The sequence below is a fragment of the Quercus robur genome, chromosome 8 (genome assembly GCF_932294415.1).
Source record: "Quercus robur chromosome 8, dhQueRobu3.1, whole genome shotgun sequence".
NCBI lineage: Eukaryota > Viridiplantae > Streptophyta > Magnoliopsida > Fagales > Fagaceae > Quercus > Quercus robur.
Window position 1 is genome coordinate 5,437,224 of NC_065541.1, and position 26,693 is coordinate 5,463,916.

Here is a 26,693-nt window from a genome sequence, read left to right on the forward strand (position 1 = left end):
CATGTGTCACGTTTGTCTCGATCTTCTGGGACACTGTCATTCTTTCCTTGTTTTTTAAGGACAGTTACCTAATTGGGTTTTAACTCCCTCTTATCTAAGCTTCTATTCCATTGTAATTGCATTGTTAGCTAGTATATGGCCGCCATGTGGCTTAACCAGGGGCGTAGCCAGGAATGAATACTTGGGGGGCCGGGTTGTAACAGAAATATACTAAATATAATTCTTAAGTCTATTGGATACAAAATTATCAACTTTTATATATCATCATATACTTGAACATGTTGGGAATTCAACCGAAATTCCAAACCTGTGAGAAACAAAAAAATAGAGAAAAGAAAACGCCAAAAGAAAAACAATCACACGCACAAGACAGTATTTACGTGGTTCGACAATTTGCCTACGTCCACAGAGTTACAAGGATTTCACTATTATAAAAGAAAATTACAATGTGCAATTACAGTGTTTTTCTTTCTCAAAAACAACAAGAAGACAAAACCCTAATCACAAAAAAACCGGCTTTTATATCCTCCGCACAGGATTCACAATAGGCTACAAAAACGGACCAAAAATTTTTTGTCAGCCCAAGCCTCCGCTCCATGGACTAAGCCTTAGTAAATCTCCCATATAATTTAAATAGTCAACCCATTTTTAATACAACTTTAATTAATAATAACCCCTCAAACAAAAAACAAAAATAATTTAATTAATTTGTCTTTTATAACGTATTGGTTAATTTAATTATATAGCTTTAATTATTGTTGTTTAGCGTAACAATAAACTATATTGCTTTAATTTATTTGTCATTAATTATAATGCTTTAATCCTAGTTGGTAATTACGCGTATGTTACACGTAAAATACGCGTACATACGTAACAATTAATAAAACTCTCGTTTGCCGATTTGTTTCCAATTGTACAGTAAATTACGCGTTATTTTGGAATGAGAGTTTCATTCCTGTTTGTAACGCACAAAAGTTATAAACTGCGGAAACATACGGGCTATAAAATACTAAAGAGATAAAGTTGAAGTCAACTACAGCAATAAATGATTAAACAATTCCTAAGAAATAGCCTTAAAAGAGTGAAACACATATCCTTTGTTACAATTCCTAAAATATAGCAATAAGCAATTAAACAATTCCTAAAAAATTGCAATAAATGATAGCTAATAATTTAATTATTAGCTTTTGAATAAATATTAATTATTATTTAATAATGTTGGTTTACACTAAAAACCAACACACTGACCATTGACCAACAAAAAGGAATAACCGGATAAGATAAAGACAAATTTATAAAGACAAACAGAAAAAAAGTAAAAATCAACCAATAAAAGAGTGAGATGCTATTAAAGTTAAAGAATAAAGAGACTCAGAGAGATTTCATTTCCATTTTTCCATTCGGTCATTCAGAGAGAGAGAGAGAGAGAGAGAGAGAGAGAGAGAGAGAGAGAGAGAGAGAGAGACTGAGAGAGAGTCAGAGAGAAAAACCTTGAGGGAGGGCCGGACTGCCGGAGCCGGAGCGGAGGATGCAACGAGTCAACGACAGATCTCCGATGAGTGATGACCGATCTACCGTCTGGCGTCTACGATTTACAAAAATTTCGTTTCATTTTTCATTTCAGTGACAGTGAGATAAAGAGAGAGAGAAAAAGAGAGAAAAAGTGAGAAATTCCTTGAGGGAGGGCCGAAGGGAGCACCGGAGCAGAGGCAGAGCGATCTGCGATGAGGGGCGAGCGACGATGGCGACGACGAGCGAGCTGCGGCGTCGCGGCGACGTGACCGTGGGTTTGCTGGGGTTTGGTTTTTATTTGTGTATTGGAGATTTTTTTTTTTAGATAAAAACCTTTGTCTCTCTGTGTTCTCTGTGTTTGGTTTGCTATTGAGTTTGATTTGCTCTGTATAGGCAGTATTGGGCATTGGGGTATGCTTTCTCTGCCACCGATTTGATTTCTCTGCCAGCGACGTGATGGTTGGATTTTCTGTTTCTTTGTAATTTTTTTTTTTTTTTTTGTTGAGAATGCGTGGGCTTGCCGTGAGCGAGCTACTGGGCTCACTGTGGGCTTAGCTTGCCGTGGGCTTCTCTGTAAATTATTATTATTTTTTTTTTTTCAGATTTTAGTTCAATTTTTTTTTGGGCTTTTTTTTTTTTTTTTTTTTTTTTTTTTTTTTTTTTTAAATTTGAGGATGTTCCTAATTTTTTATTAAGGCCTGGGAAAATGGGTGAGAAATTGGTAGGGGAGGTGCCGGCTATCTAAGGATGGGGGGGCCTAATTATTTTTTCTTCATAGTCTAATGGGAATTTTTTTTTTTTTTTTTTTTGCAGGGGCCACGCCCCCCCCCCCAAGCCACTATGTGGCTCCACCCCTGGGCTTAACCCATTTTAAATGTTTATTTTTGTAAGGTTGAATTTATTCAACCATCTAATTGGTTTATTCCGTGCCAAATTTGCTTGTATTTCAGCATTTAGTAACCCTGTATTTAGGTGGGTTTGTTGTAAGGATAGTGAGTGAGATAGAGTGAAGTTTGTTCAAGAGTGTGCAAGAAAACAGAGACTTGCGGCTTGGCCTCGCGGGTGACTCGCGGCTGTAAGCCGCCAAACGCTGCACACGTGCCACGCATGCCGGAAGGTGAACAGTCATGCCAGTTGGTGCACTACAGGACAAAACAGAACAACTGGCCATACGGTTATCTCGCGACTGGATCTCGCGACTTAGTCAAGTCGCGAGGTCAAGCCGCGAGCGACCCCTATTTTGTAAAACCTGACGTTTCACATTCCTCTTTCACTCCAGTATAAATACCCCTTTTACCCACGATTGTAAGAGAGCTTCCAGAGAGAATTTCGAGAGAGAAACCCTAAAGAAAAACAAGATTGATTCACCAACAATCTATACATTAGAGTCTCTTCAAATTCCTCATCTCTCTTCCTCTCCATTGTCAAAATCTTGAGAGGCATTTCACCAAACCTTGTCCTCACCATATTCATCATTGTGAGTGGGCTGTTTGGATTTCTGGGAAGCAGTTAGGAAGGAACTAATCTACATTGGTTGATGCTATGGTCTAGTAGCGGAATCCGGGAAGCTAGAAAAGAAAAAAGTTCGGCGCAACCTCGTTGGAGCAAGAAGCTTGGAGGGCTTAGGTACACTGGGTAGATTAGGCTTGGAGGGTCTTTTGCTGTCCATGTATCCCAACTATATTTTCTAGTGGATTGATTATCGCTTGGAGGGCGGCGGAGAAGTTTTACGCCGAGGGCTTCGGTTTCCTCTTCGATAACACATCGCGTGTTGTCTTTGTGTTTACATCTTCCTTCCCTTTTATCTTTGCCTTATTTTCTGCTGTGGATGTCTTTTATATTTTGGCATAGATAGTTTTACCAATTCCATATAATAGCTTATGTTAAGTTTCCGCACACTTGTTGTTTGACATAATGCTTGAATTGGTTAATGTGTAATTTGGGGGTCTAAACGTTCAAGGGTGTTTTTACACATATTTGAACTTTCAATTGGTATCAGAGCGGGTAAACTTCTATTGGTTTCAATACCATTGTGTGATCCTTGACTCCCTATTGAGATGGATCGGTCTCAATTCCTTAATGCACCTCTATATTTTGATGGTAGTAACTATGCTTTTTGGAAGGTTCGCATGAGAGCTTTTCTGTGTTCTATTGATGAATCTGTTTGGGATGCTGTTGAGAGTGGTTGGACCAGACCTGAGGCAGCCAAATCCACATGGGATAAGGCAGCACTTGCTGCATCTAATGCTAACAGTAAAGCACTCAATGCTATTTTCTGTGGTGTGTCTCCAGATGAATTTCACAGGATTTCTCACATTACCGTTGCCAAAGAAGCATGGGAGATTTTGGAAATCATCTACGAAGGCATGAAGAAATTGAAAGACACCAAGTTGGAAATACTGACCACTCGGTTTGAGGAGCTCAAAATGAGTGAGGATGAGTCTTTTGACTCTTTCTATGGGAAGCTAAATGAAGTGGTTGTCAGCAAGTTCAACTTGGGGGAGAAAACGGAGGATTCAAAAATTGTAAGGAAGATCCTTCGATCACTGCCGGAAAGTTTTCGTGCTAAAGTGACGGCGATTGAAGAGAGCAAGGACCTTGATGACATCAAAGTCCAGGAGCTGGTTAGTTCTCTTCAGACTTATGAGATGTCGCTGCCCAATCAACGGAAGAGTAAATCTCTTGCTCTCAAGACCATTAATGAGAAGGTGGAAGATCAAGACTCATCGGGAGATGATGTGTTTGACAAAGATGTTGCATACCTTGTTAAAAATTTCAGGAAGTTCTTGAAATTCAAAAATAATGGTAAATTTGGAGATAAAAGAAAATTCCAAAGTTCAGGAAGGGAGAGTAGGGATTTCAATAAGAAAGATGGAAAAGAATCCCAACCTACACAAGGTGTCACTTGTTTCGAATGTAACGAGCATGGACATTTTAAGAAGGAGTGTCCGAATTATTTGAAATCGAAAGGAAAAGTGTATGCCACGACATTGAGTGACTCGGATTCATCCGACTCAGAATCTGAAGAAAGTTGTGATGGAGAGGGGAACTACTCAGCTTTTATGACTATTGCTCATGTTGAGTCTTCAGACGAGTTGGATATGCTTGTACGTGACCTTGGAGAGCATAGTGATGAAGGATCACTGGGAATTGTTGAAGAATCAGATGCTGAAGAAGATGAAAGCATAGCCAATCTTCAAGAAAATTATAACTCACTTCTGGAGAAGTCGGGTGAGTACACAAGGGTGGCCAAGACTGCTGTGAGAAAAATGAAGAAGGCAGAGGAGGATTATAAAAGTCTCCTAATCCGATATAGGGAGGCCAAATGTGAGATAGAGACTCTGAATGGTGAGCTGTCCGAAGCCTACACAAAGGTGAGATTTCTTGAGCAAGAGGTTGTGCAAGAAAATGCTAAAATTGAGAGGGTCACCACCAAGAAGCTAGATGATGTTATTTCATCTCAAAAGAGCTTTTCAGACAAATCCGGGTTGGGATATACCGGAGGAAGTAGCTCATCTAGAAATGTTACTAAAGAAGTGAAGTTTGTAAAGGCTAAAGATCCAGTTGAAGTTGATCTTACTGCTGAGAAACTCAAAATGGAGGAGAAGAAGAATGTAGAGAACCAACGGTTGCTGAATCCTCGCAATTAATATGTAGGCAGGTTTGAATCTCGTGCCAAGTCTCGTCCACGATCACAAAGAGGTCCTAGATCAACTTATGTGTGTCATCATTGCGGACTTCAAGGGCATACTCGACCAAATTGCCAAAAGCTGAGAGCAATGAATAGTGCAACTCCTCAAAGGTCACGAGGACCTAGAAATGAAAGAAGAAATTGGGCAGGTGAACAATCTAGAGATCAAAATGGTGATCCCGGAATGATGAACGTGATGAAGATGATTGGTGCCTTCACCAACTGCTTGGAAAGCTTCTCACGAAGGTTTGAAAGCCCTAACTCCCGTACCCAATCTTCTAAGGAAATCACCCCAAACGCAAGTGATGTGTGGGTGAAAAAGGGTACTCATGCATAAGCATTACAACATGTCCATGCATTAATACTTCCTATGTTTTACGAAGATGTTTGTTTGTTTGCTTGTTGTTTTTGCCAATGGTTGTTTGCTTGTTTTTCTTGTGCATACTTTTGATTTTTCCTTAATTCCTAGTGTCAAAAATCCAAAAATCACATAAAAATTAGAAAATCAAAAAGTTTGATTGACATGGTTGAGTTTTTGTCTCAAAACCTGTTTTGCCTTGTACCTTTGTGCTAATGGCTTTGTGCATTTTCGAGCATTGCTTGTTTCTTTGCACTCATATCACTGTGGGAGAAATCTTGAAATCTATGTGATTGTTGTAAATAGATCTTCAAACTTGTCATGAATGATTAGTGAATGGTTATGTTGATCTTGAAACTTGCATAGACTTGTGTCTATATATCTTCCCACTCTTTATTTTTGTTTTTACTAAGAAGAGCTCACCAAATGTAAATCTCCAAATGAAAAGAGATATTGAGCTGCAAAAGCCTGTCGCACATTCTAGTATTCGACTAGGAAAAAGGGTAAGCGACCTTATACTAAAGAGAATGTTTATTCAAAAAGCCAAAGGCTTGTTCATTAAAGTGAAATATCAAATATCACTCTCACAATGAGAGGTGATTGCCTCAAAAGATCAAAATGATCAAATGTTATGGTTGAAAGTGGAGTCAAATGTAAAGCTCCAAGATATGTTATCAAGTTTTGTGGGAGGTCATATATACATATTTCTATAATTGAGATGGATCACTTGATCTAGTGCTAATTGTGTATACCTTGGTTGAATTGATCATTGAAGCTTCACATTAGACTAAGGACTATCTCATTGTTGATATCCACACACAACACACAAGTTTATGTTCAATAAATGCCATATTCATTTGTGTGATTGTACTTGATGAAATGTGTTTTCACATGCTCAATCTTTGTTAATTCAAGCACAAAAAGATTTTTGAGTGTTTTAGGTATTTTTGGAAAGTATTTTGTTAAAAATCTGAAATTTTTCAAAAACCCAGTTTTGCCCTGTTTTGGCTACTCAGTCGCGGGTAAGTCAAGTCGCGAGAATCAGTCGCGCCTTCGCGGGTCATATTTGGCGACTTGTTCGCGAGTGGAAGGTCCAGTCGTGAGGGTTACTCAGAGATTTTGGCGGCTCAGCTCGCGACTCTCTCGCGAGTAGACCTTCCAGTCGCGAAAAGCACTTAGAAATTTTTTTCAATCTTTTGTCTTTGAGTGTCTTGGCGGCTTGAACTGGTGACTTTGTGGCGACTCACTTCAATCGCGAAAAACGCGTGTTTGGCAGATATTGGGGCAGTTTTTAAATCTTTTTCAGTTTTCCCTCGAACTTTTGTGACTGTTCATTTTCTTCCTCAATTGTCTCCTTCCCAAACACTCCATGCTCCCATTTCCAAACTCCATTGTTGAGAATTTTCTGCTCGAAATCTTCAAGTAACAGATATGGGTTTTCACTCTTGAACTACTTTCTACTTGATTTTGGGGTTTTCTCCCTTGATTATTCACATTTGTTTATGTTTTTGAGATGGGTTTGTGTTTCGCCTATTGCTTTTTGTTCATGCTTAGTTTGTGGATATTGTTGCTTGTGTTTGAATTTTTTTTTGCTGTTGTTTTTGGTCAACATCATGTGCTTAGCTAAATTTTTTTGGGTTACTCATTTTATCTTAACTTGTGTTAATGAGTTGCTTCAAAATGTTCCTTTTACGGATGTGTAGTTTACTGTACTGAATGTGCATGTTCTATTGTGTGAATCTTTTGGGAGCGTTTATGTGTTTCACTGTGCTGATTATGAGTCATGTCATTTTCATTCCATTGTATGTCTCATTGACATATATTTGTCTTTAGGATGTCTTATATCTCTGCTGTTTATCCCCTGCATTCTCCCTGTTGTTCTTATGTTTCCTCTTTTAGGCTTGTGTATCCATGTGGTTAATCTGTGCAACATAATGTTTTAGTGTTCAAGTTCATCTGTGTGTGGCTGCAAATTTCTTTGTTAATTACATGGTACTAACTAGTTCTACATATGTATTGGTATATGCTGTTGTGGCCTTTTCTGATTGTTCACAGATGGCTCCCTCACCTCCGAAGAAGAAAACTCCTGCAAAGAAGGCTGACAAACGATTGAAAATGGATTCTAATCTGTTTAGATCAGCTCAACACTTTGAGAGATACAAGGACTTCTTCTTGAAAGCAGGAATTATACAAGAAAGATTTGTAGATTTGGAGGATTTAAGAAACTCCTTTATCCCCAACTGTTTTGAAGGGAGAGGATGGGAAAAGCTTCTGAGTGGTCTCCCAGTAGTGTGTGAACCCCTGATTAGGGAATTTTACTCAAATGCTGTGATAAGGGAGAATGATTTAAGTTGCTGGGTTAGAGGTAAAGAATTCATTTTGGATGCACATGTCATTGATGATGTGCTAGGGCTTGAAGGATTAGACGATCAGGAGTTTGTTAATTACAAAGATAGGATTGTATCCATTGAAACTGTTCAACAAAGGATAGGTGGACAGAGAGAAAGGAAATGTCTGAATACCACAATTTTTTCAGTGGACATGAGGTGTCTAACAATAATCATGATGTTTAACCTATATCCCATAAAGAAGTTGACTACAATCAACTGTGCAAGAGCAATCTTTCTGATGGATCTCAAAGAAAAGGCATTCATTGACATCAGTTCCCACATATATGACACTATTGTGGATGAGACTAGGACAACTTCTAGGCCAAAACTGATCTTTCCTAGTTTGCTAATGAGGATATTTAGAAAGAAGGGTGTTCCAATCCCTCAAGACATCAGTCCCATGTCCACACCCTCTGCAATTAACAATCTTACCTGCAAAAGGATAAGTGTTCAGATTCCAGGTGAAGAAGATGAAGGTGATGAAGGAGAGGGTGTCCCAATGGAGACTGAGGCAGAGGTAGCAGGGCATGCATCAACCTCAACACCCAGACGGAGTGGCAAAAGAATTAGAGCATCAACTTTTTCAGATATACCTCCAGATGCTTTTCAAATAATTCTGGATCGACTTGATGGGATTAGAGGAGTCCAGACTGAGCACTCAGACAGGATGAGAGCCATGCAGGACCAGATTGATATTCTGTCTGCCAAACTTGACAGCTTCACCACTCAGCATGGACAATGACCCTTTGGCCATTCCGGTCAAAAAGGGGGAGATATGTTCTTTCTGTTGATTGATGAGAAGCAGAAAAGCAGCTCTTAAGGGGGAGTAATGTGTTGAGGGGGAGTTGTCAAAATCAGAGACATGGTTTATATATATGCTTATGTTTTGGGTATTAAATGTTTATATGGGTTTGATACATTGTGGTTTTGGTGTATTCTTGTTTCTAACTCATAACTTATAATCTTGGTTTTATCTTTTATATATATTGTTGATGTTTTTCAGGATATATTGTGTTTTGTACCCATGTGCTTTTGTAAGCTTTTAGGGTTAATGTTTTTATGCATAGTTCTGTAGGCTTTATGGTTTGTACCTTGCTTAATGCAGCCTTTTATGCTATGTTGAATTCAGTACTTCTATCTAAATGTCTTGCATTTTGATTTATGTACTGTCACTTTTGTGCCCTTGTAGGATTGTTCCTAGATGCATTACTTAGTGTAGTATGCATTGGTTGAGTGATTGAGCATACAAGTATCTTGCCTTGTGCTTGTTAACTTGTATGTCCTTGTGTTCATTCCAAGTGTGAATGAGCACAGTGATCACTACCTTGTGGTGTTCACTTGGTTGATCAAGCCATGGTCTGTTTCTTAACTCCATCTTTGCTTGATCACCTTAAGCTTGCTTCATATGCATTTCATGTTTTTCTGCATACAATGATCATGGTGTATTGTTGTGTTTCAGGAGTTTCATGTTCTTATGATTCATGTGCTTCACAACTTCTAGAGTTAGGTGTGAGTGAGTTTTGTTCAACTGTTCCTAACTCACATGTTAAGTCTAGAGTCTGTTTTAGGGTTTTGTCACGGAATAGCCAAAGGGGGAGATTGTAAGGTTGAATTTAGTCAACCATCTAATTGGCTTTATTCCGTGCCAAATTTGCTTGTATTTCAGCATTTAGTAACCCTGTATTTAGGTGGGTTTGTTGTAAAGGTAGTGAGTGAGATAGAGTGAAGTTTGCTCAAGAGTGTGCAAGAAAACAAAGATTCGTGGCTTGGCCTCGCGGGTGACTCGCGGCTGCAAGTCGCCAAACGCTGCACACGTGCCACGCATGCCGAAAGGTGAACAGTCATGCCAGCTGGTGCACTACAGGACAAAACAGGACAACTGGCCATACGGTTATCTTGCGACTGGATCTCGCGACTTAGTCAAGTCGCGAGGTCAAGCCGCGAGCGACCCCTGTTTTGTAAAACCTGACGTTTCACATTCCTCTTTCACTCCAGTATAAATACCCATTTTACCCATGATTGTAAGAAAGCTTCCAGAGAGAATTTCGAGAGAGAAACCCTAAAGAAAAACAAGATTGATTCACCAACAATCTATACATTAGAGTCTCTTCAAATTCCTCATCTCTCTTCCTCTCCATTGTCAAAACCTTGAGAGGCATTTCACCAAACCTTGTTCTCACCATATTCATCATTGTGAGTGGGCTGTTTGGATTTCTGGGAAGCAGTTAGGAAGGAACCAATCTACATTGGTTGATGCTATGGTCTAGTAGCGGAATCCGGGAAGCTAGAAAAGAAAAAGGTTCGGCGCAACCTCGTTGGAGCAAGAAGCTTGGAGGGCTTAGGTGCACTGGGTAGATTAGGCTTGGAAGGTCTTTTGCTGTCCATGTATCCCAACTATATTTTCTAGTGGATTGATTACCGCTTGGAGGGCGGCGGAGAGGTTTTACGCCGAGGGCTTCGGTTTCCTCTTCGATAACACATCGCGTGTTGTCTTTGTGTTTGCATCTTCCTTCCCTTTTATCTTTGCCTTATTTTCTACTGTGGATGTCTTTTATATTTTGGCATAGATAGTTTTACTAATTCCATATAATAGCTTATGTTAAGTTTCCGCACACTTGTTGTTTGACATAATGCTTGAATTGGTTAATGTGTAATTTGGGGGTCTAAACGTTCAAGGATGTTTTTACACATATTTGAACTTTCAATTTTGAAAGGACTAGAACCAACTTTGTAATCAAACTTTTTCCAAATAACATTAGTAAAAGTAATTTTTTTATTAAAAAAAAAAAGATATATCAATTAAAGAAGTAATTGATTTCTCAAAAAAAAAAAAAAAAAAAAAAAAAAAAAAAAAAAAGAAGAAGAAGGAAGAAGAAGAAGTAATAGAAAGTATGATTTCGGATAGAAAATACTATATGTGACCAATCCTAACTAATCTGTTAATAATCATATCCATAGTTGAATCCAAAAAATTTGCACTGATGATTGGGTTATTGTTGTTGGTTCTCTTACCTCCAATATCTACATATTTCAATATGTCACCATCAAGGTCACCGCATAATAACGAGCCTCTTCACACTTATTTTTTGCGCGCATTAGAGGATATTTTTTTAGTGTTTAGTTAATTTTTTGAGAACCTAAATTTACATTTGTTTAAAGGTTATAATAATTTGAATTTTAATCTAAACCACCTTTAATTTTATTTTTTTGAATTAGGTAATTGTATTGTTTTTAGATAATTTAATAGTTGAAAGAGGAGGTTTGACGTTTTTGTTGAAAATAATAATAACATCGGCACTATCCGTTGACCATAGAATCCATGGATATATGCCACCGAACAAGTACCCAGCTTGATGATAATTAAAGATTCCTTGAGTTGAACCACTTTAACAGCCGGCCACTACCAATATTTGTAGATGATCATAGGACTGACTAAGGAGACACAAACAGATAGAGATGGGAAGTGATGGATATCTATTATCTTCCATTGTTTTTTTGACAAGGAGAGCTACAGTACTTAGGCATATACAGAGGCTCTTTGCTTGTTTGTCTTTGCGGGCATATATGATAAATTATGGTTTATTCCAAATGTTTATAAATATCTACATCTATATATATATTTCAAAAAAAAAAAATTTTGAAGCCTAACATTTATTGTTGCTATGCTTCTGTTGAGCCACATAAGTGGTCTTGTCATAATTTTCTTTCCATTCTTTATATATATACGTAATAAATTTTGCTACTCTATCATTAACCCAAATTTTGCTACTCTATCATTAACCCACATCATCTACTTATTTTCTACATCTTCTTTATCTTTTTAAACTTTTCTTCTCCCTATTCTCAAAAAAAAAAAAAAACAAAAAAAAAAAAAAACAAAAAACTCTTCTTCTTCCTATTAGTCCACATCTACTGTTACACTTTCTCCACTTTTTCCCCTCCCTCTTTGCATCTTTATTTCCGCACTACTCTTTATTTTACCGTTACACTTCCTTAATAATTTTCTCTTCCTTATATCTTTGCCCAATTTTATTTTGTATAAATTTGATATCATTTCTCTCATTCAGTCCATATTTATTTCACATAAAACTTGTGAGTTCTCTCTCTCTCTCTCTCTCTCTCTCTGGATTTTTGTTCATTCTTATAACTCTAATTTAGGGTTTTTTTTTTTTTTTTTTTTTTTTTTTTTTTTTTTTTAATGTGCTTTGGTGTTGTTTTTTATTATTATTTATTTTTAAATTTCTCATCACAAAGTCTTCTCTCTCCCTTTCATAGTTTTGGTTGAGTTTTGGTTTTGGTCAATAATTAGTGTTTTTTGGAAATAAGAATTTGAGTTTATATCAAAACACAATCTACAAGGTTATGAATATGAATATGCCTACCAATTGTTTGAGTAATAAATTATTAAAAGTTTATTTTTTATTCTTTCGGTTTCATTTTAATTTTGGTTGAGATAATATTGTAATTTTGTGATGAATTTTGATTATCATGATAATCTCATTTTTCCTTAAGAGATGAGAAATTTGAATAATAAATTTAAAACTTATAAAGTTTAATTGTATATTAGGCAAATATAACACACGACAACAGAAGTTAGAAGAATATAGTTCACCTTAAAAAATATTAATCAAACACACAAAAAATAATTAGGATGATATATTTGTAGAGATAAAAATATTTTTAAAAAATACTTGTAGAAATCTTTAATATATATATATATAAAAAAAAAAAAAGACAATACTTGAAATAATTTTTTTTTTTTTTTTTTTTTTTTTTGAGAATCAAAACTGAGTAATATTCTTAAGTTGTTGGAAAATTAGAAATAACAAGATGACAGATGTCTGGTGGAATATGCTCCATCCAGACTAGTAAAGGAAAAGAAACTATTGCTCCCCTGGCCAAAGCATGGGCAACACAGTTGCCCTGCTGCCTAGTATGAGAGAAAGAAAAGGTTCTAAGCGAACCTACAATAGACAAAATGTCATTGACAATCTGACCAATGGAGGAGTGACCCCAATCCGTAGCCCTCAAAGCCCTACACACCACCTCGAAATCACCTTCTAATTCAGAATAAGATAAGCCCAACTCAACAACAAATTGTGCAGCTCTTCTTGTTGCTTTTTATATATTACACCTCATTACATAATATTTATATATACTCACACATTATGTGGGTTTGCATCTAGTATTTCTAAAAACACACACACAATCACGATGAATTTATGCTTGTAAGTTGATGAATCATTAATGAGTGTACTTGCTTCTTTGAAAATGTGCATTACAACTCATAATTGAAAATTTATTAATCCTTAACCATAGGGCACTTGTTAACATTGAAAAAGTTAGTCTAAAATTACAAAGATCATTTCATTTTAATAAAAATAAAATAAAGATCTAAAAGATTAAAACTTCCAGCAAGAATGAACAATCAACAACACCCAATTGCAATTGCTTCCTTTCTCATATGTTGGAATAACAATTAGACAAAGCATGGCTACAACTCTACTTAATATCTTTTTATTGGATTTGAATTTTGACAAATTCACCATTGGATTATATTTTCTTCTTATATTCTGTATTCTTACAAAATTTCCAAAATATCAAAAATCAATAGTTATGTCAATAATCAAATGTTATAATTTCAAAGTTTTGTAATCTAAAATTATGCATAAAAAATAAGTTTATGAATTAAATAGTAAATAGCATTCGATTGATATGAAATTTGATATGCGTTTTAAAAACATAAAAAACATTAAATCTAATGGTTAAATTTTCAAGATATGTATCATTGTTAATTTTTTTTATAGGAGTGGTAGCTAAACTTTGTCCAGAAAATAAAAAGGTTAGACAAGGAAGGGCTCTAATTTCCAGCACACAAAAGTTGACTCTATGATTTTGAGATCGAATAGATATGTTACAATTTTTGTGGTTTAGGTAGGTTACAAGAGCTGAATCTCCCACCTTACATCCGTTATCTCTCTTTGAATAATTTATAGGATAAAAAAGAAGGTACTTGAGAACAAGATCCTGACATTAAGGAAAGATTAGGATGGGAATATTGAGCATCCACAGCAGTGGAGTCAAATTTTTAACTTTTTAGCACCACAAAAAGTCACTTTATCTATTTTATCTTCTCATATCTAACAACAGTTTTTTTATTTTAGCTTTTAACATAATAAAATAATATAAACACTACAATAAAATAATATTTCATTCAACTACCAAAACACAACCACAACCAAAAGTAGTGTGAACGCATGATGGATATTGGGAGAGACATGGAGAGGTAGTGAGGAGATAGACAACAGCAGTGTGAACGCAAAATAATTTTTTTTTTATTTTTTACCTTTGAGCCAAAAAATATAGTTTTAGCTCCACTATTACAGAGTACATTTTGATATTTAGTGGTGCTAAAATAAACTATATTGCTATTTAGCACCATTGTTGCTAGTGCTTCTAAATGTATGCTTGTCTATGACATTGACAGCTTTGTTTTCATCAAGCCCTAGGCCTGTTTTCAATAACAAAATTATTGAAACCAAAGGGCCATCTTTTTCATTAAGAATAACAAATCCAACCACAAATGGGACATCATGAAGGTAAAAAAAGAAGATATGTAATAGAAACGAGAGGCAAAGCCAAAAAATAATAATAATAATAATAATAATAAATTTCAAACCTTAGCTATGACCACTTTAAGGTGTTCCTTGGGCTTTTGAGCCTCCATAAAGAAGGAAAAAAGAAACAAAAAATGGTCTTCCTTAAGCCTGCAACATAATATTCTGTTGTACATGGCCTAATATGTGTGACGTGACCAAATATTGTGCTGACATATCAAATGGTACATCCTAATCAAAAGAGACCAAACTGATACAAAAATCATCTGGGAAAAAAGAAAAAAAAAAGTGGGGAACATAGATTAGGTGCCCAAAGTAATAAGCCCAAGACCAAGACCAAATCTTATGTGCCCAAAGATTAGGTGTGGGATTCAAATTAAAAGAGTGATGTTTGGATGTTTCTTTTTGTCGTATTACTTGTATAATTCATACAAAAAGAAGCAAAGAATGGTCCAATCTTAATTAACTCATAAGTCTATTACCAACTTAAAAATTAGAGGGTGGTTCCCAAGTAAAAGTGGCTAAGGTGATGCTTTCATACTTCTTTTGGTCACTTTTTTTATTTTTTTATATGAATATTGAGGGAATCTTGGAAAAAAGGTTTTGTTTCCAACAAAGTGTACCTTGTTAGAAATAATGCTGCAAACGAATCGTTCTGATAATTACTAGAAGACCTGAGCCTCAAACCACATTCCACTTCAAGAAAAAGAAAATCAGATCTGTCAAGCACCAAGCACAATGGTTCTTTCTCTGTTAAAATAAAAAAAAAAAGAAGAAGAAAGGTCTACATCAAAATCCCTCTATAAAAGGACTGGACCAAGCTTTGGAACATTAAAATCCATGAAAAACTAAAGCTAATGCTATAGAAGTTAGCCTAAGACATACTGCCGCCGGCCAACAAGGGGAATGCTATACATAGATTCCAGGTGCAAGAAGAGTCATACTCGCTATGTAAAGAGAATTTTGGAAACATCTGTGCATGTTTTAATTTTTTTGCTCAATGCCCTGTTACATAATTGTTTTTGTCAAACTCAGATGGTTTTTATAAATAAATAGGCTAAATATCAGTTCTATCTTAAGGTGGGTTCATGTGATACTTAATCCATTTAAGTTACGTGTTCATTTGGGAACAATTTATCTAACATTTTACTAAAAACTTTTTGTTAAGGTATGCTAAAGTATACTTGTACCTTGAAAAAATTTTAAAATGTGAAAAAATGCGGAAGGCTTTAAAAAATTGTACATAAAAGTAAAAAAAAAAAAAAGCTAAAAGTTGTGAGCTTATAAGCTAATGCTTTGAGTATTAGAGAGAAAGGAGTGAGAATTTTTTATTTTTTATTTTTTATTTTTTTTTGCGGTAGTTTGTGATCAACTTTGGAAGCTTAGGACTCTTAAAAATAAATAAAGAAAGAAATAAATTGGTAGCTTAGAAACAAGGTGCTTCATGACAACATGTGTGTTAACCCAATTGTTTTAGTGAGGGAAACTATAAAGTTGCTGTAAAGCTTGGAAAGAGTAGTCTATTGACTTGAAAAACCATGCATGTTGCAAAAGAGAGGATGGCTATGACTCTCACGTTTGGACATAGCATAGGTCACAGAGCAAGGTAATTCGTTTTGCGCAAAAGGGAAAAGCTTTTTGCTGTGCCTGTAGTTATTAAGATGGGCTTCCCTTGAGTTATCTTTAAGGGAGATGTTAAAATATTGGTCTTATCGTCGTTGGTGCCTTGGTGGATCCTAATAGCAAGTCTCCTTGGTAAGAGTCCTTAATCTTAGATGATATTCCTCCATGCGAAATAATTAATTTTGTTGATTATAAATTTTCTGTTGTAAGAAGAAATTTGAACTCTTTGGCTTATTGCGATTGCATGTGGGGGTGTCCAGGCCGTAAACGAACCGAGCTTTGTCAAGTATTGAACATTCAAACTCGGCTCAACAACAAATGTGAAACGTTCAAGCTTCGCTTGAGCTTGAACCAAGTCTACAAACAACATTTGAGCCTGAGATCATCAGAAACCTATCCCTTTCTTTTGTTCCTGTTTTAATAGAATTTCTCCTGTTCAAAAAAAAAAAAATCATAACACTGATGATAAAATATGAGGTAAATTTGAAAGTTAATTCTATTATTAGTTTATAGATTTTACTAATGTGTGCCTTAAGGGTAAACAAATTTTGAAAAAAGTTTATCGAGAATTAAAAAAATTTTAACAATTTTTTCAACCCTCAATAAAACTTTTTCAATAATAGATTTGTTAATATGTGCTCTAAGTTTAACCCGACCCTTAAGTTTATTACTACAAACAAAAAATCTCGTCTTTTTCATATTAAAATATATATAATTGAATCAACTACAGAAATAGTCTGTCTGTCCCATCAAATAGAGAAGAATTAGTCTGCCTAACTCGATCTTTTCGAGTAAACAGACCACAAGCACATGCTCAAAAACACACACACAGCCGAAAAAAAGACAACTGACAAGAACATGGTCACATGGGAAAGGAAGGTAGTGGAGAAGATTATGATGTAAATTTGAAAGTTAATTCTAATATGGATTTTATTAATGTGTGTCCTTAGGACACACATTAATTTTTATTTTTGAAAAAAAAAATTTTGAGAATTAAAAAAGTAATGACAGCTTTTTCAATTCTCGAAAAAATATTTCTAAAAATAAAAAACTTAATGTGTGTCCTAAGGACACACATTAACCAGACTCTTCTAATATTACTCCATGAAAAAAATCTCTTTTGTCTTTCTAGAAGAAATATCATTGCATCAACTACAGAAATTAGTGGTCTTCCTTCTAACTCAATTTCTCGATCGTGAGACCACAAACGCATACTCAGAAACACACACACACACTATGGGAAAAGGAGGCGGCGGAGAAGACGCAGTTATGCTTCCATTGTTTGAGACAAAAGAAGCAAGATTTAGAGGTGCATATAAGGTGTTTGCTTTCACAGTCTTTGTTGGTATATGTTTGATATGGGTTTACAGATTGACTCATATCCCAAGAGCTGGAGAACAAGGGAGATGGGCTTGGATTGGTATGTTCATGGCTGAGCTATGCTTTGGTTTGTACTGGATACTCACTCAGTCTTGTCGTTTTAAGGTTGTTTATAATCACCCTTTCAAGGAAAGACTCTCAAACAGGTTAGGGCTCTCTCTCTCTCTCTCTCTCTCCCATACACTTAGGTGAGAACTGTAGCCATGAATACAGGGAAAGCTTCATCTTGATGCAACTTCCTACTTTATTTATTTATTTATTTATTTTCCTGTTTTTCTCTAAGCCTTTTTTTTCATAATTTTCTTTAAGTTGGCAACCCATCATCATGGTGACCAACTGATACAGTAAGTTTGTGTATATATATATATCTCCCTGAAACATGATTTTAATCTTAGTACAGTCCTGAGTTTTTTTTTTTTTTTTTTTTTTTTTTTTTTTTTTTTTTTTTTTTTTTTTCATTGGTTGAAATCCTAGAAAATATATGGAAACAAAAAAATAGTAATTATTTAGTTATCATGAAATATTCAGCTTGGGATCTCAAGGAGCAACGAGCCCCATGTTAGGTGATTTTTGAAATGACTAAAAATTTCTTCTTCTTCTTCTTCTTTTCTTTTCTTTTCTTTTTCTTTTTTTTTTTTTTTTTTTTTTTTGTGTGTGTAAAATGACTAATATTTTCTATAAATAAAATATTAGCTGGAAATTATCTTCTTATGATGCATTTGTGTTTTCAAATGGACTAAAACTTTTGAAAAACATTATGTCCATAATATTTTTATAAGACTTTCACAATAAATCCTAAGTAATTATTTTTATTGACTATTATTTATTGGAAAAAAAAAAGTAATTTAAATAATGAATTCAAATTATAAGCAGTAAAAAAAGCCTCTTAAGATTTATTGTGAAAGTATTATTAAAATATGTGTGCTGTGTACATATCATTTTTTAAAAGGTTTACATGAAAAGAAAAAAAAAACACACACACAAACACAAAATAGTAAAAACTTAGGGAAAATAAATAGTTGATTTTTTTTTTTTTTTTTTTTTTTTTTTTGAAATGGTTAGAAATTAGTCAATTACTACACTAGATCTTCAGCTTCCACGTACTGCTCAACATCCCAGACCCAATGCATCTAGTACATGGGGAGGCACCATTTTTTTTATAAAGTGGGGAGGTGCCACTTGGACTTATTAGTTATTACAAGTCCAGTGGAAAAAAAAAATTAAAGCTATTAATTCTAGCAATTAATGAATAGCTATGCAATATTCAACTATAACCAATAGAATTTCATTTCAAAGAACTGTCACTTGTCTTTTCGATAGTCCATATTCTAGCACGAATGCTACTTAGTTTGTCTCATAAATACTCATTAACTCCAATAGCCCAAATGGAGCAGGATCGAGAGAATCCTATACAAATTTTTTCTATACACGAAATTCATGAATGGAATTAATATGTGAATTTGAAATGTACATGTATCCAAGGTGTTATTTCGAAGTGGACAAAACTTAAGTATAGCACTTTAGGTATTGTACCTTAGGTTCCTCTCTTAAAATTCAGTCATGTGACTACTTAACTAAAAAGTACACTTCCATCCGAAGAGAAAAAATTTATATGGCAAAATCTTAAAAAGAGAACCTAAAGAACAGCACCTAAGTACTGTAACTAAGTCTTGCTCTTTCGAATTCATTACGCAAGTATTATTTTTGTTGAAGTACAACCCTCAAATCTAAAAATTTTTTTGTAAAAATTTATATCAAGTAATTATATAATAATTATTTATTAAATCTATTAATTTTAAATCCTTAAATCAAAATAGAATTTGAGGAGGAAAAAGTTTACCTTCAAACTGGTTTAGAGGAAAATTCCTTCAACCTATTACGTGGTGATTGATAAAATTTTTAATATGTATTTTTAGTCACAAGACCTATTTAATTAGTAATATCATTTGTTTAAATAACATATGCATATAAATTTATAAGCCGTTATATAATGAGTTGGAGAAGATTTCTCCAAAAAAAAAAAAAAAAAAAGTCCTTTTAATAAGTTTGGGAGGCCATGGTATGACCACTACCCGCAGGGCACTATATATGGAATCATTTGTTATTAGTATTATTTAGGAATCACATATGGTCAAATTAATGATTTTTATCCCACTAGAGTAGGAATCGCATATTGGATTCTTATTAAGTTGTTAAAAAAAAAAAAAAAAAAAAAGGACCATTGGTAATGGTGGACTAATAATCTAATATGTTGTTAGATCAAATTCCTCCATCAATTTCCTACAACAATTTTTTTTGGGGGTAAAATAAAAAAATTTAGGCTCATTTTTTTCCCCTCAATTTATACTCTCTTTGCATTTTACAGATGCAAAGACAAGTTACCAAGTGTTGACATTTTCGTGTGCACAGCAGACCCTAAGATGGAGCCACCAACTATGGTGATCAACACTGTCCTATCAGTCATGTCATACAATTATCCACCTGAGAAGTTAAGTGTTTATCTTTCTGATGATGGTGGGTCAGATTTGACATTCTATGCTCTCATCGAGGCCTCTAATTTCTCTAAGCATTGGATACCCTTTTGTAAAAAATTTAATGTCGAACCAAGATTCCCAGGTGCCTACTTCTCCCAACAAATTGACGTTCATGACATAAAATATGCCCAAGAATGGTTGGCTATCAAGGTAACTTCATGGCAGGTTTAGTTAGGCTAGGTTGATCGAACTAAAAGGTAAAAAAGATGTCATTACCCTAATAGTTCCTGTGGGGGAGGATTTTGTTCCACGCCCCACAAGCTGTTTGTCCTCTTTGGGGAGCCAAACCCGCAAGGTTTTGTTCTCAATACCAAGTGTGGGGTTTGGGATTTTTGGAGTGCTTTGACCCTGTAACACCCTAGTCCCACATCGGCAAGAGATGCGCCCCACATGTGTTGTAGTGGTACACTCATGGGCCCTCCAAGGGCTTATAAACCATGAGTGGGGCGCATCTCTTGCCGATGTGGGACTAGGGTGTCAGAGGGTCAAAAGCACCCCAAAAATCCCAAACCCCACACTTGATCAGGGTGTGGAACAAAATCCTCCCCCACAGTTTCCTTATGTTGAATCATGAATGGTACATGTCATCTACAAATTATAGTCGGCTTCACGGTTGATCAATTTTTCCTCAAATAATTTCAAAGAACAAAAATTTCAAACCCACTATACATGATTCAAATAACCATCTTAATAGTTGCGCGTAACTTGATGGATGTTTGATTTGAATTATTATATAATAAGTTGGAGGAGATTTCAAAATTTGTTGCAATTTACTAGCATGAGCCATGATATGTACACTGTACCTAGGCGTAAACCATTAATTGCAAGAGGCATGAAGTGAACTAACTTATTGCATGATCCTTAACCTAGATTAATTGACTTTTCTTGATGACAAATTGGTTGATCACATTTTTATGTTTCTTAAAGAAACTATACAAACAAATGGAAAATCGGATTGACTCGGCTATTGAAATGGGAGAGATTCCAAAAGAAATAAGGGACCAACACAAAGGATTTTCAGAATGGAACTCCAAAGTAACAAAGCAAGATCACCAGTCAATTGTGAAGGTAACTCTTGTATTCTCCCCAAAAATTTTCATGATACACCCTTTTAAAAAATCACTTTATTTATTATCATTATTTTTTTTTAAAGATTATGATTGATGGAAGGGACGAAAATGCGGTTGATATATATGGAGGGCGATTGCCAACGCTAGTGTACATGGCACGAGAAAAAAGACCCCAATGGTCTCACAACTTCAAAGCTGGAGCTATGAATGCACTGGTAAACTTTCAATATTTGTAACATGGTTTGTACATTCTCTCATAAGAACTTTACATTCAAATTATGTTCTTTAATTTCCCTGCAACATAAAAATGTTGCTATTTGAAATGAAAAAAAGCATACAAATAAAAGTTTGTTTAGTTTGAAACATTTTCTATTATGATCACCTGAGCATTTGTGACCATGTCCACGTGATAATATAAATGGTTTCCTTTTTTTTTTTTTTTTTTTTTTTTTTTTTTTTTTTTTTTTTTTTTTTTTTTTTTCTGGTATTTTGAAGACATTTTCTTTTAAATGTGTAGATAAGAGTGTCGTCTAAGATAAGCAATGCCCCTTTTATCCTCAACTTGGACTGTGACATGTATGCAAATGATGCAGACATAATACGAGAGACACTATGTTTTTTCATGGATGAAAAGAAAGGCCATGAGATCTCTTTTGTGCAATTTCCACAAAATTATGACAATATTACCAAGAATGATATTTATGCGTGTTCTATTTCGGTAGCTAATAACGTGAGTAATCTATGACTACGCCCCTGTTTTCAAGAAGAGAAACCTACTTTGCTCCAATTGGCGAACTAATATACTAACTAATATTCATGGTAAAATATGAAGGTTGAGCTTGTTGGTATAGGTGGATATGGTGCAGCCCTGTATTGTGGCACTGGATGTCTCCATAGAAGAGAAAGCCTTTATGGTAAAGTATATTCTAAGGATTATGGAGGAGAATTGAATGTAGAATTCAAAACAAATGCAGATAAAGCTGTTAATGAATTAGAAGAAGTTTCAAAATTCCTTGCTAACTGTAACTATGAGAAAGACACTCAGTGGGGGAAAAAGGTCTCTCTCTCGCTCTCTCTCTCTCTCTCTCTCTCTCTCTCTCTGCTTGTGTGTGTATGCACGCGCACATGTGCATTTGGAACTTTTATCTTGAAAATTGTAATTATGAATTTGCAGATGGGAGTGATTTATGGGTGCCCGGTTGAAGATGTTGTAACTGGCTTGGCTATCCAATGCAGGGGCTGGAAATCACTTTATTATAATCCAAATAGAAAGGCCTTCCTGGGTGTTGCTCCAACTACCTTAGATGTAGTTCTTGTTCAACAAAAGAGGTGGTCTGAAGGCATGTTTCAAATATTTTTCTCCAAATATTGCCCTTTCACATATGGGCATGGCAAGATAAAATTGGGTGCCCAAATGGGATATTGTATGTATCTTTTATGGGCTCCAATTTCCTTCCCAACACTCTATTATGTGATTGTTCCTCCTCTTTGCCTGTTTCATGGAATTTCCTTATTCCCCCAGGTTTATTTCTTTTACCTTTTTCTTTTCTAATAGTATAAATTAATGCATAGTTGACATCATAAAAACAAGATATATGCGTTGTGCACCTTCAATAGCCCTCTGATTATGGATTAAACATAAAAATTTTCATTTTATTAAGTTGGGTGTGCAAACAATTTATGCAACAAATCAAGCAGAGTGAAGAGTGCATTCTTATGATGTTCCATGTTTCATAATATAAAGCTTATATATACTGATTTCATGGTCTCATCTTTCCAGGTTGAAAGCATATGGTTCTGGCCCTTTGCCTATGTTTTTGTAGCCAGGAATGCTTGCAGCATAGCTGAGGCCCTCAGTTGTGGGGATACACTCAAAGCTTGGTGGAATGGGCAGCGAATCTGGTTGATCCGAAGAACTACTTCGTACTTTTTCGGGTTCATTGACACCATTAGCAGGCAATTAGGCCTATCAGAAACAACATTTGCTATCACAACTAAGGTAGTTATAGAAGATGTGTTGAAGAGGTACGAGGAAGAAGTCATAGAGTTTGGAAGCTCAACCATCATGGTTACGATTATAGCAGTGTTGGCATTACTGCACATCTTCAGCTTAATTGGGGGAATCAAAAAGATTTTTCTTGATTTGGAGTTCATAAAATTAGACCAATTGATCTTGCATGTTATTCTTAGCTTGCTACTTGTCATGATCAATATACCAGTGTACCAAGCACTCTTCATCCGCAATGATGAGGGTCGTATACCATCCTCAGTTTTGTTAAAATCTGTTGTTTTAGTTTCACTAGCTTGTTTGATACCTATAGTTTAGTAGCCATGCATTTGATGTACGATTATAGCAACATTGACATTACTACACATCTTCAGCTTAATTGGGGGAATCAATAATGTTTTTCTTGATTTGGAGTTCATAATATTAGACTAATTGATCTTGCATATTATTCTTAGCTTGCTACTTGTAATGATCAATATACCAGTGTACCATCCTCAATTTTGTCCAAATTTGTCATTTTAGTGTCATTAGCTTGTTTGATGCCTATAATTTAGTAGCCATGTGATATATAGGTCTTCCTTTTAAGATAAGGTCTTTGATTTAGCCAGTGCTGTTGAAGGCTAGGAGGAGATGGTCTAATTTATGCTTGGATCGTGTTGGCTCTATCATACACCACCCTTCTATAAGTTTAGGTGAGGGGAGGCTACCCCATATTAAGATCAGGGCAAGCCCAAGCCTTAGATATGATTTACATTGGACTTACAAATCATCTACTAAGGAGTATTGCTGGTAGCGGGACTCGAATCTAGGCCTTTTATTTTGTAAAATATGGTAATTTCACCCTTTTTTTTTTGTTAATATTAATCTGCTTACAAAATAATTAATTAGTATATCCAATTAACTTTATAATAAACACATTTTGGTCAAGAAAATTTACAACATTGAGGTGATTTTTTGATAATACAAACACTATTTTTAATAGGAATAATAATACAAACACTTGAAAGTGCTCTAGGGATGGGGGTGATATTAACATTATAGCTGACATATATGATTTGCTTCTTTCTTTAGGATAAAATATTTGTGATTAGTTCTTATTATTTTACACTATAATAATAAATGATGGGATTGGAATGGATGAGGGGGGAAAAGATAATGATGAGTATATAGAGTTTTTTCTTTTCTTTTTTACCGGTGAGAGAGGGGGTGACGTAGAAAATTGTGATGTGATGGAAAGAAAGAAAAGAAAGAATGATTAAGAGAGAGAGAGAGAATGGTGATGTGATGGAAAAAAAAGAAAAGAAAGAATGATTAAGAGGGGACAGAGAGAGAATCAAGACAAAAAAAAAAATAGTACGAGATGAGAGTGATTGGTGGTATGTTATTGGTGCAATAGAGGAGGTATCTCATGGCCAGCGCATGAGACATGCCTCTCACAAGTAGATGGGTTTCATGCATGATTAAATCGGTGTAATAATGTTGATATGAGAGTGATTGGTGGTATGTTATTGGTGCAATAGAGGAGGTATCTCATGGCCAGCGTATGAGACTTGCCTCTCACAAGTAGATGGGTTTCATGCGTGATTAAATCGGTGTAATAATGTTGATAGTGGTCATTTTAATTAGTTCAATTGATAAAGTCTCTGATGATTAAATAAGAGATTTGAGGTTAATCCCTGCCTATAGTACTAAAAATTTATTGGTATCTTATTCTAATAATAAAAAACACAATAATCAAAAGCAAACGTTATAGATTAAAATTTTATAAATAAAAAAATTAGTAATGATACCACACATTTTCTCATTTTGAATGCATATCTTTATGGAATTAGAATTAATAACATTTATTAAATTCATTATTCTCGAATAAGTGGTATGGCTTTAAATATATCATATCTAAAAATTAAAAATTAGTAGATTCTAGTTAGCTCAACTCGTAAAGTCTATGATGGTTGAATAAGAGATCTGAGGTTTAATTTCCGCATATACCAAAAACTGATTGGTATCTTGGTCTGATGATAAAGAGTTATCATCAAGAGCGGACGCCATAGGTTGAAACTCTCTCTAAAAAAAAATTTAGGATAATTATTAGTTTATATTGTATTGTCAATGTAAGATTTATATTTATAAAAAATTTACAATATTGTACACATTTGTTTAATTTACAACACAAATCTTCTTATATTAATAGCACAATACAAATCTTATCTATATATATATATATATAAAACCGAAGCCTCTGCTGACACCACATTTTTCCACGTCAGCACAATATTTAAAAAATAAAAAATAAAAATAAAAATATTATAACATCTCAAAACTCTAGCAACCTTACCCCTAACTCAAGTTAAGAAATATAAAGCCACAGTTTCTGCAAACTCTCTCTCTCCAAACATATCAAATTCAACCCCTTTAATTTCTCTTTATATTTTTGAGGCTTCTATAGAGTTATAGTGAGTTATGCTGATTTTGTTTTGTGTGTGTGTGTATAGATGGTCATAATACTCCGGTATTTCAAGAGAAGTTTGTGTTTTCGTTAATTGAAGGCCTTAGAGAGATAAGTGTTGCAGTTTGGAACAGCAATACAAAAGACGATTTCATTGGCAGCGGAAAGTAATTACTTTGTCCCATATTTTTGTTTTTGAATTGATTTTGTGTGCTTTTTAGACTCTTTTGGATCAATTTTGTTAATTTGGTGTTTTTTTTTTTTTTTTGATAGGGTCCAATAGGGGAAGGTTCTTTCAAAGGGTTACGACGACCGCACTTGGTGTCTGTATACTAATAGTGGGGGATAAGTGCTATAAATTACTAACCCTTTTAAGTGTATAATCTGTTTCTAAAATTATTTATAATATTTTGTCCTCCGAAAATTTTATCTCTTTAATTTTAGTATATTGTGTTTCTTAAGCTATAGATAGATTTTCTTTGTTTCTTATTTTCAATAATAAATCATTTTATTGCAATACCGGTAATTGTTTGAGAAATCCAATATGTTCATATCTCTATAGAATAGAGAATAGTAAAAGCCAATTTTATTACAACTACTTAAATTGAGTTGACTTAATTTCGTATAATTACAAAGTATAGCATGAAAGATAATGAAATTAATTGTTGTAATTTTTATTTTCTTTCCATGTTTTTATTGTTGATGAGAAATTAAGACTCAGTTGCACAATATGTGTAAATTCTTCAAAATGCTACTTTAAATAGTAAGTCAATGTATCTCTTACATTTGGGTATTAGTTAGAATTATTTTCAAATGATTGTACCAATAAAAGTGAATGTGTGTAAATTTTGTTTAACTATCCCGTGCATCGCACGGGTTAGCGACTAGTTAACATTAATAGTAAAATATAAAGCAATAATTTTCCTAAAAAATAAAGTTATGAAATTGAAAATAGAAACAGTAAATGTGAATGGTAGTTAATATTATAATATTACTACCGGACATCTCAACATAAAAATATTACTACCAGACAAAAGGCATTTATGTCTTTTCAGTAGAGAAAT

The 26,693-nt window shown here is 34.6% G+C and overlaps 1 protein-coding gene across 1 annotated transcript; it reads left to right on the forward strand.

The window, feature by feature from the left end:
• Positions 1–17,286: 17,286 nt before the first annotated feature.
• Positions 17,287–23,588, forward strand: LOC126694284 (cellulose synthase-like protein E6). Its single transcript, XM_050390436.1, has 8 exons — positions 17,287–17,717; positions 19,937–20,255; positions 21,033–21,173; positions 21,259–21,390; positions 21,693–21,905; positions 22,008–22,232; positions 22,350–22,697; positions 22,956–23,588. The coding sequence occupies exons 1-8, from the start codon at positions 17,296–17,298 to the stop codon at positions 23,499–23,501; spliced, it is 2,346 nt and encodes a 781-aa protein (XP_050246393.1). The 5' UTR covers positions 17,287–17,295; the 3' UTR covers positions 23,502–23,588.
• Positions 23,589–26,693: the final 3,105 nt, after the last annotated feature.

Coding starts and splice junctions, on each gene's coding strand:
- LOC126694284 (XM_050390436.1), top strand. CDS start 17,296: ATGAAAAAAATCTCTTTTGTCTTTCTAGAAGAAATATCATTGCATCAA. Junction 21,391..21,692: donor CTGGAGCTATGAATGCACTG/GTAAACTTTCAA, acceptor TTAAATGTGTAG/ATAAGAGTGTCGTCTAAGAT. Junction 22,233..22,349: donor ACACTCAGTGGGGGAAAAAG/GTCTCTCTCTCG, acceptor ATGAATTTGCAG/ATGGGAGTGATTTATGGGTG.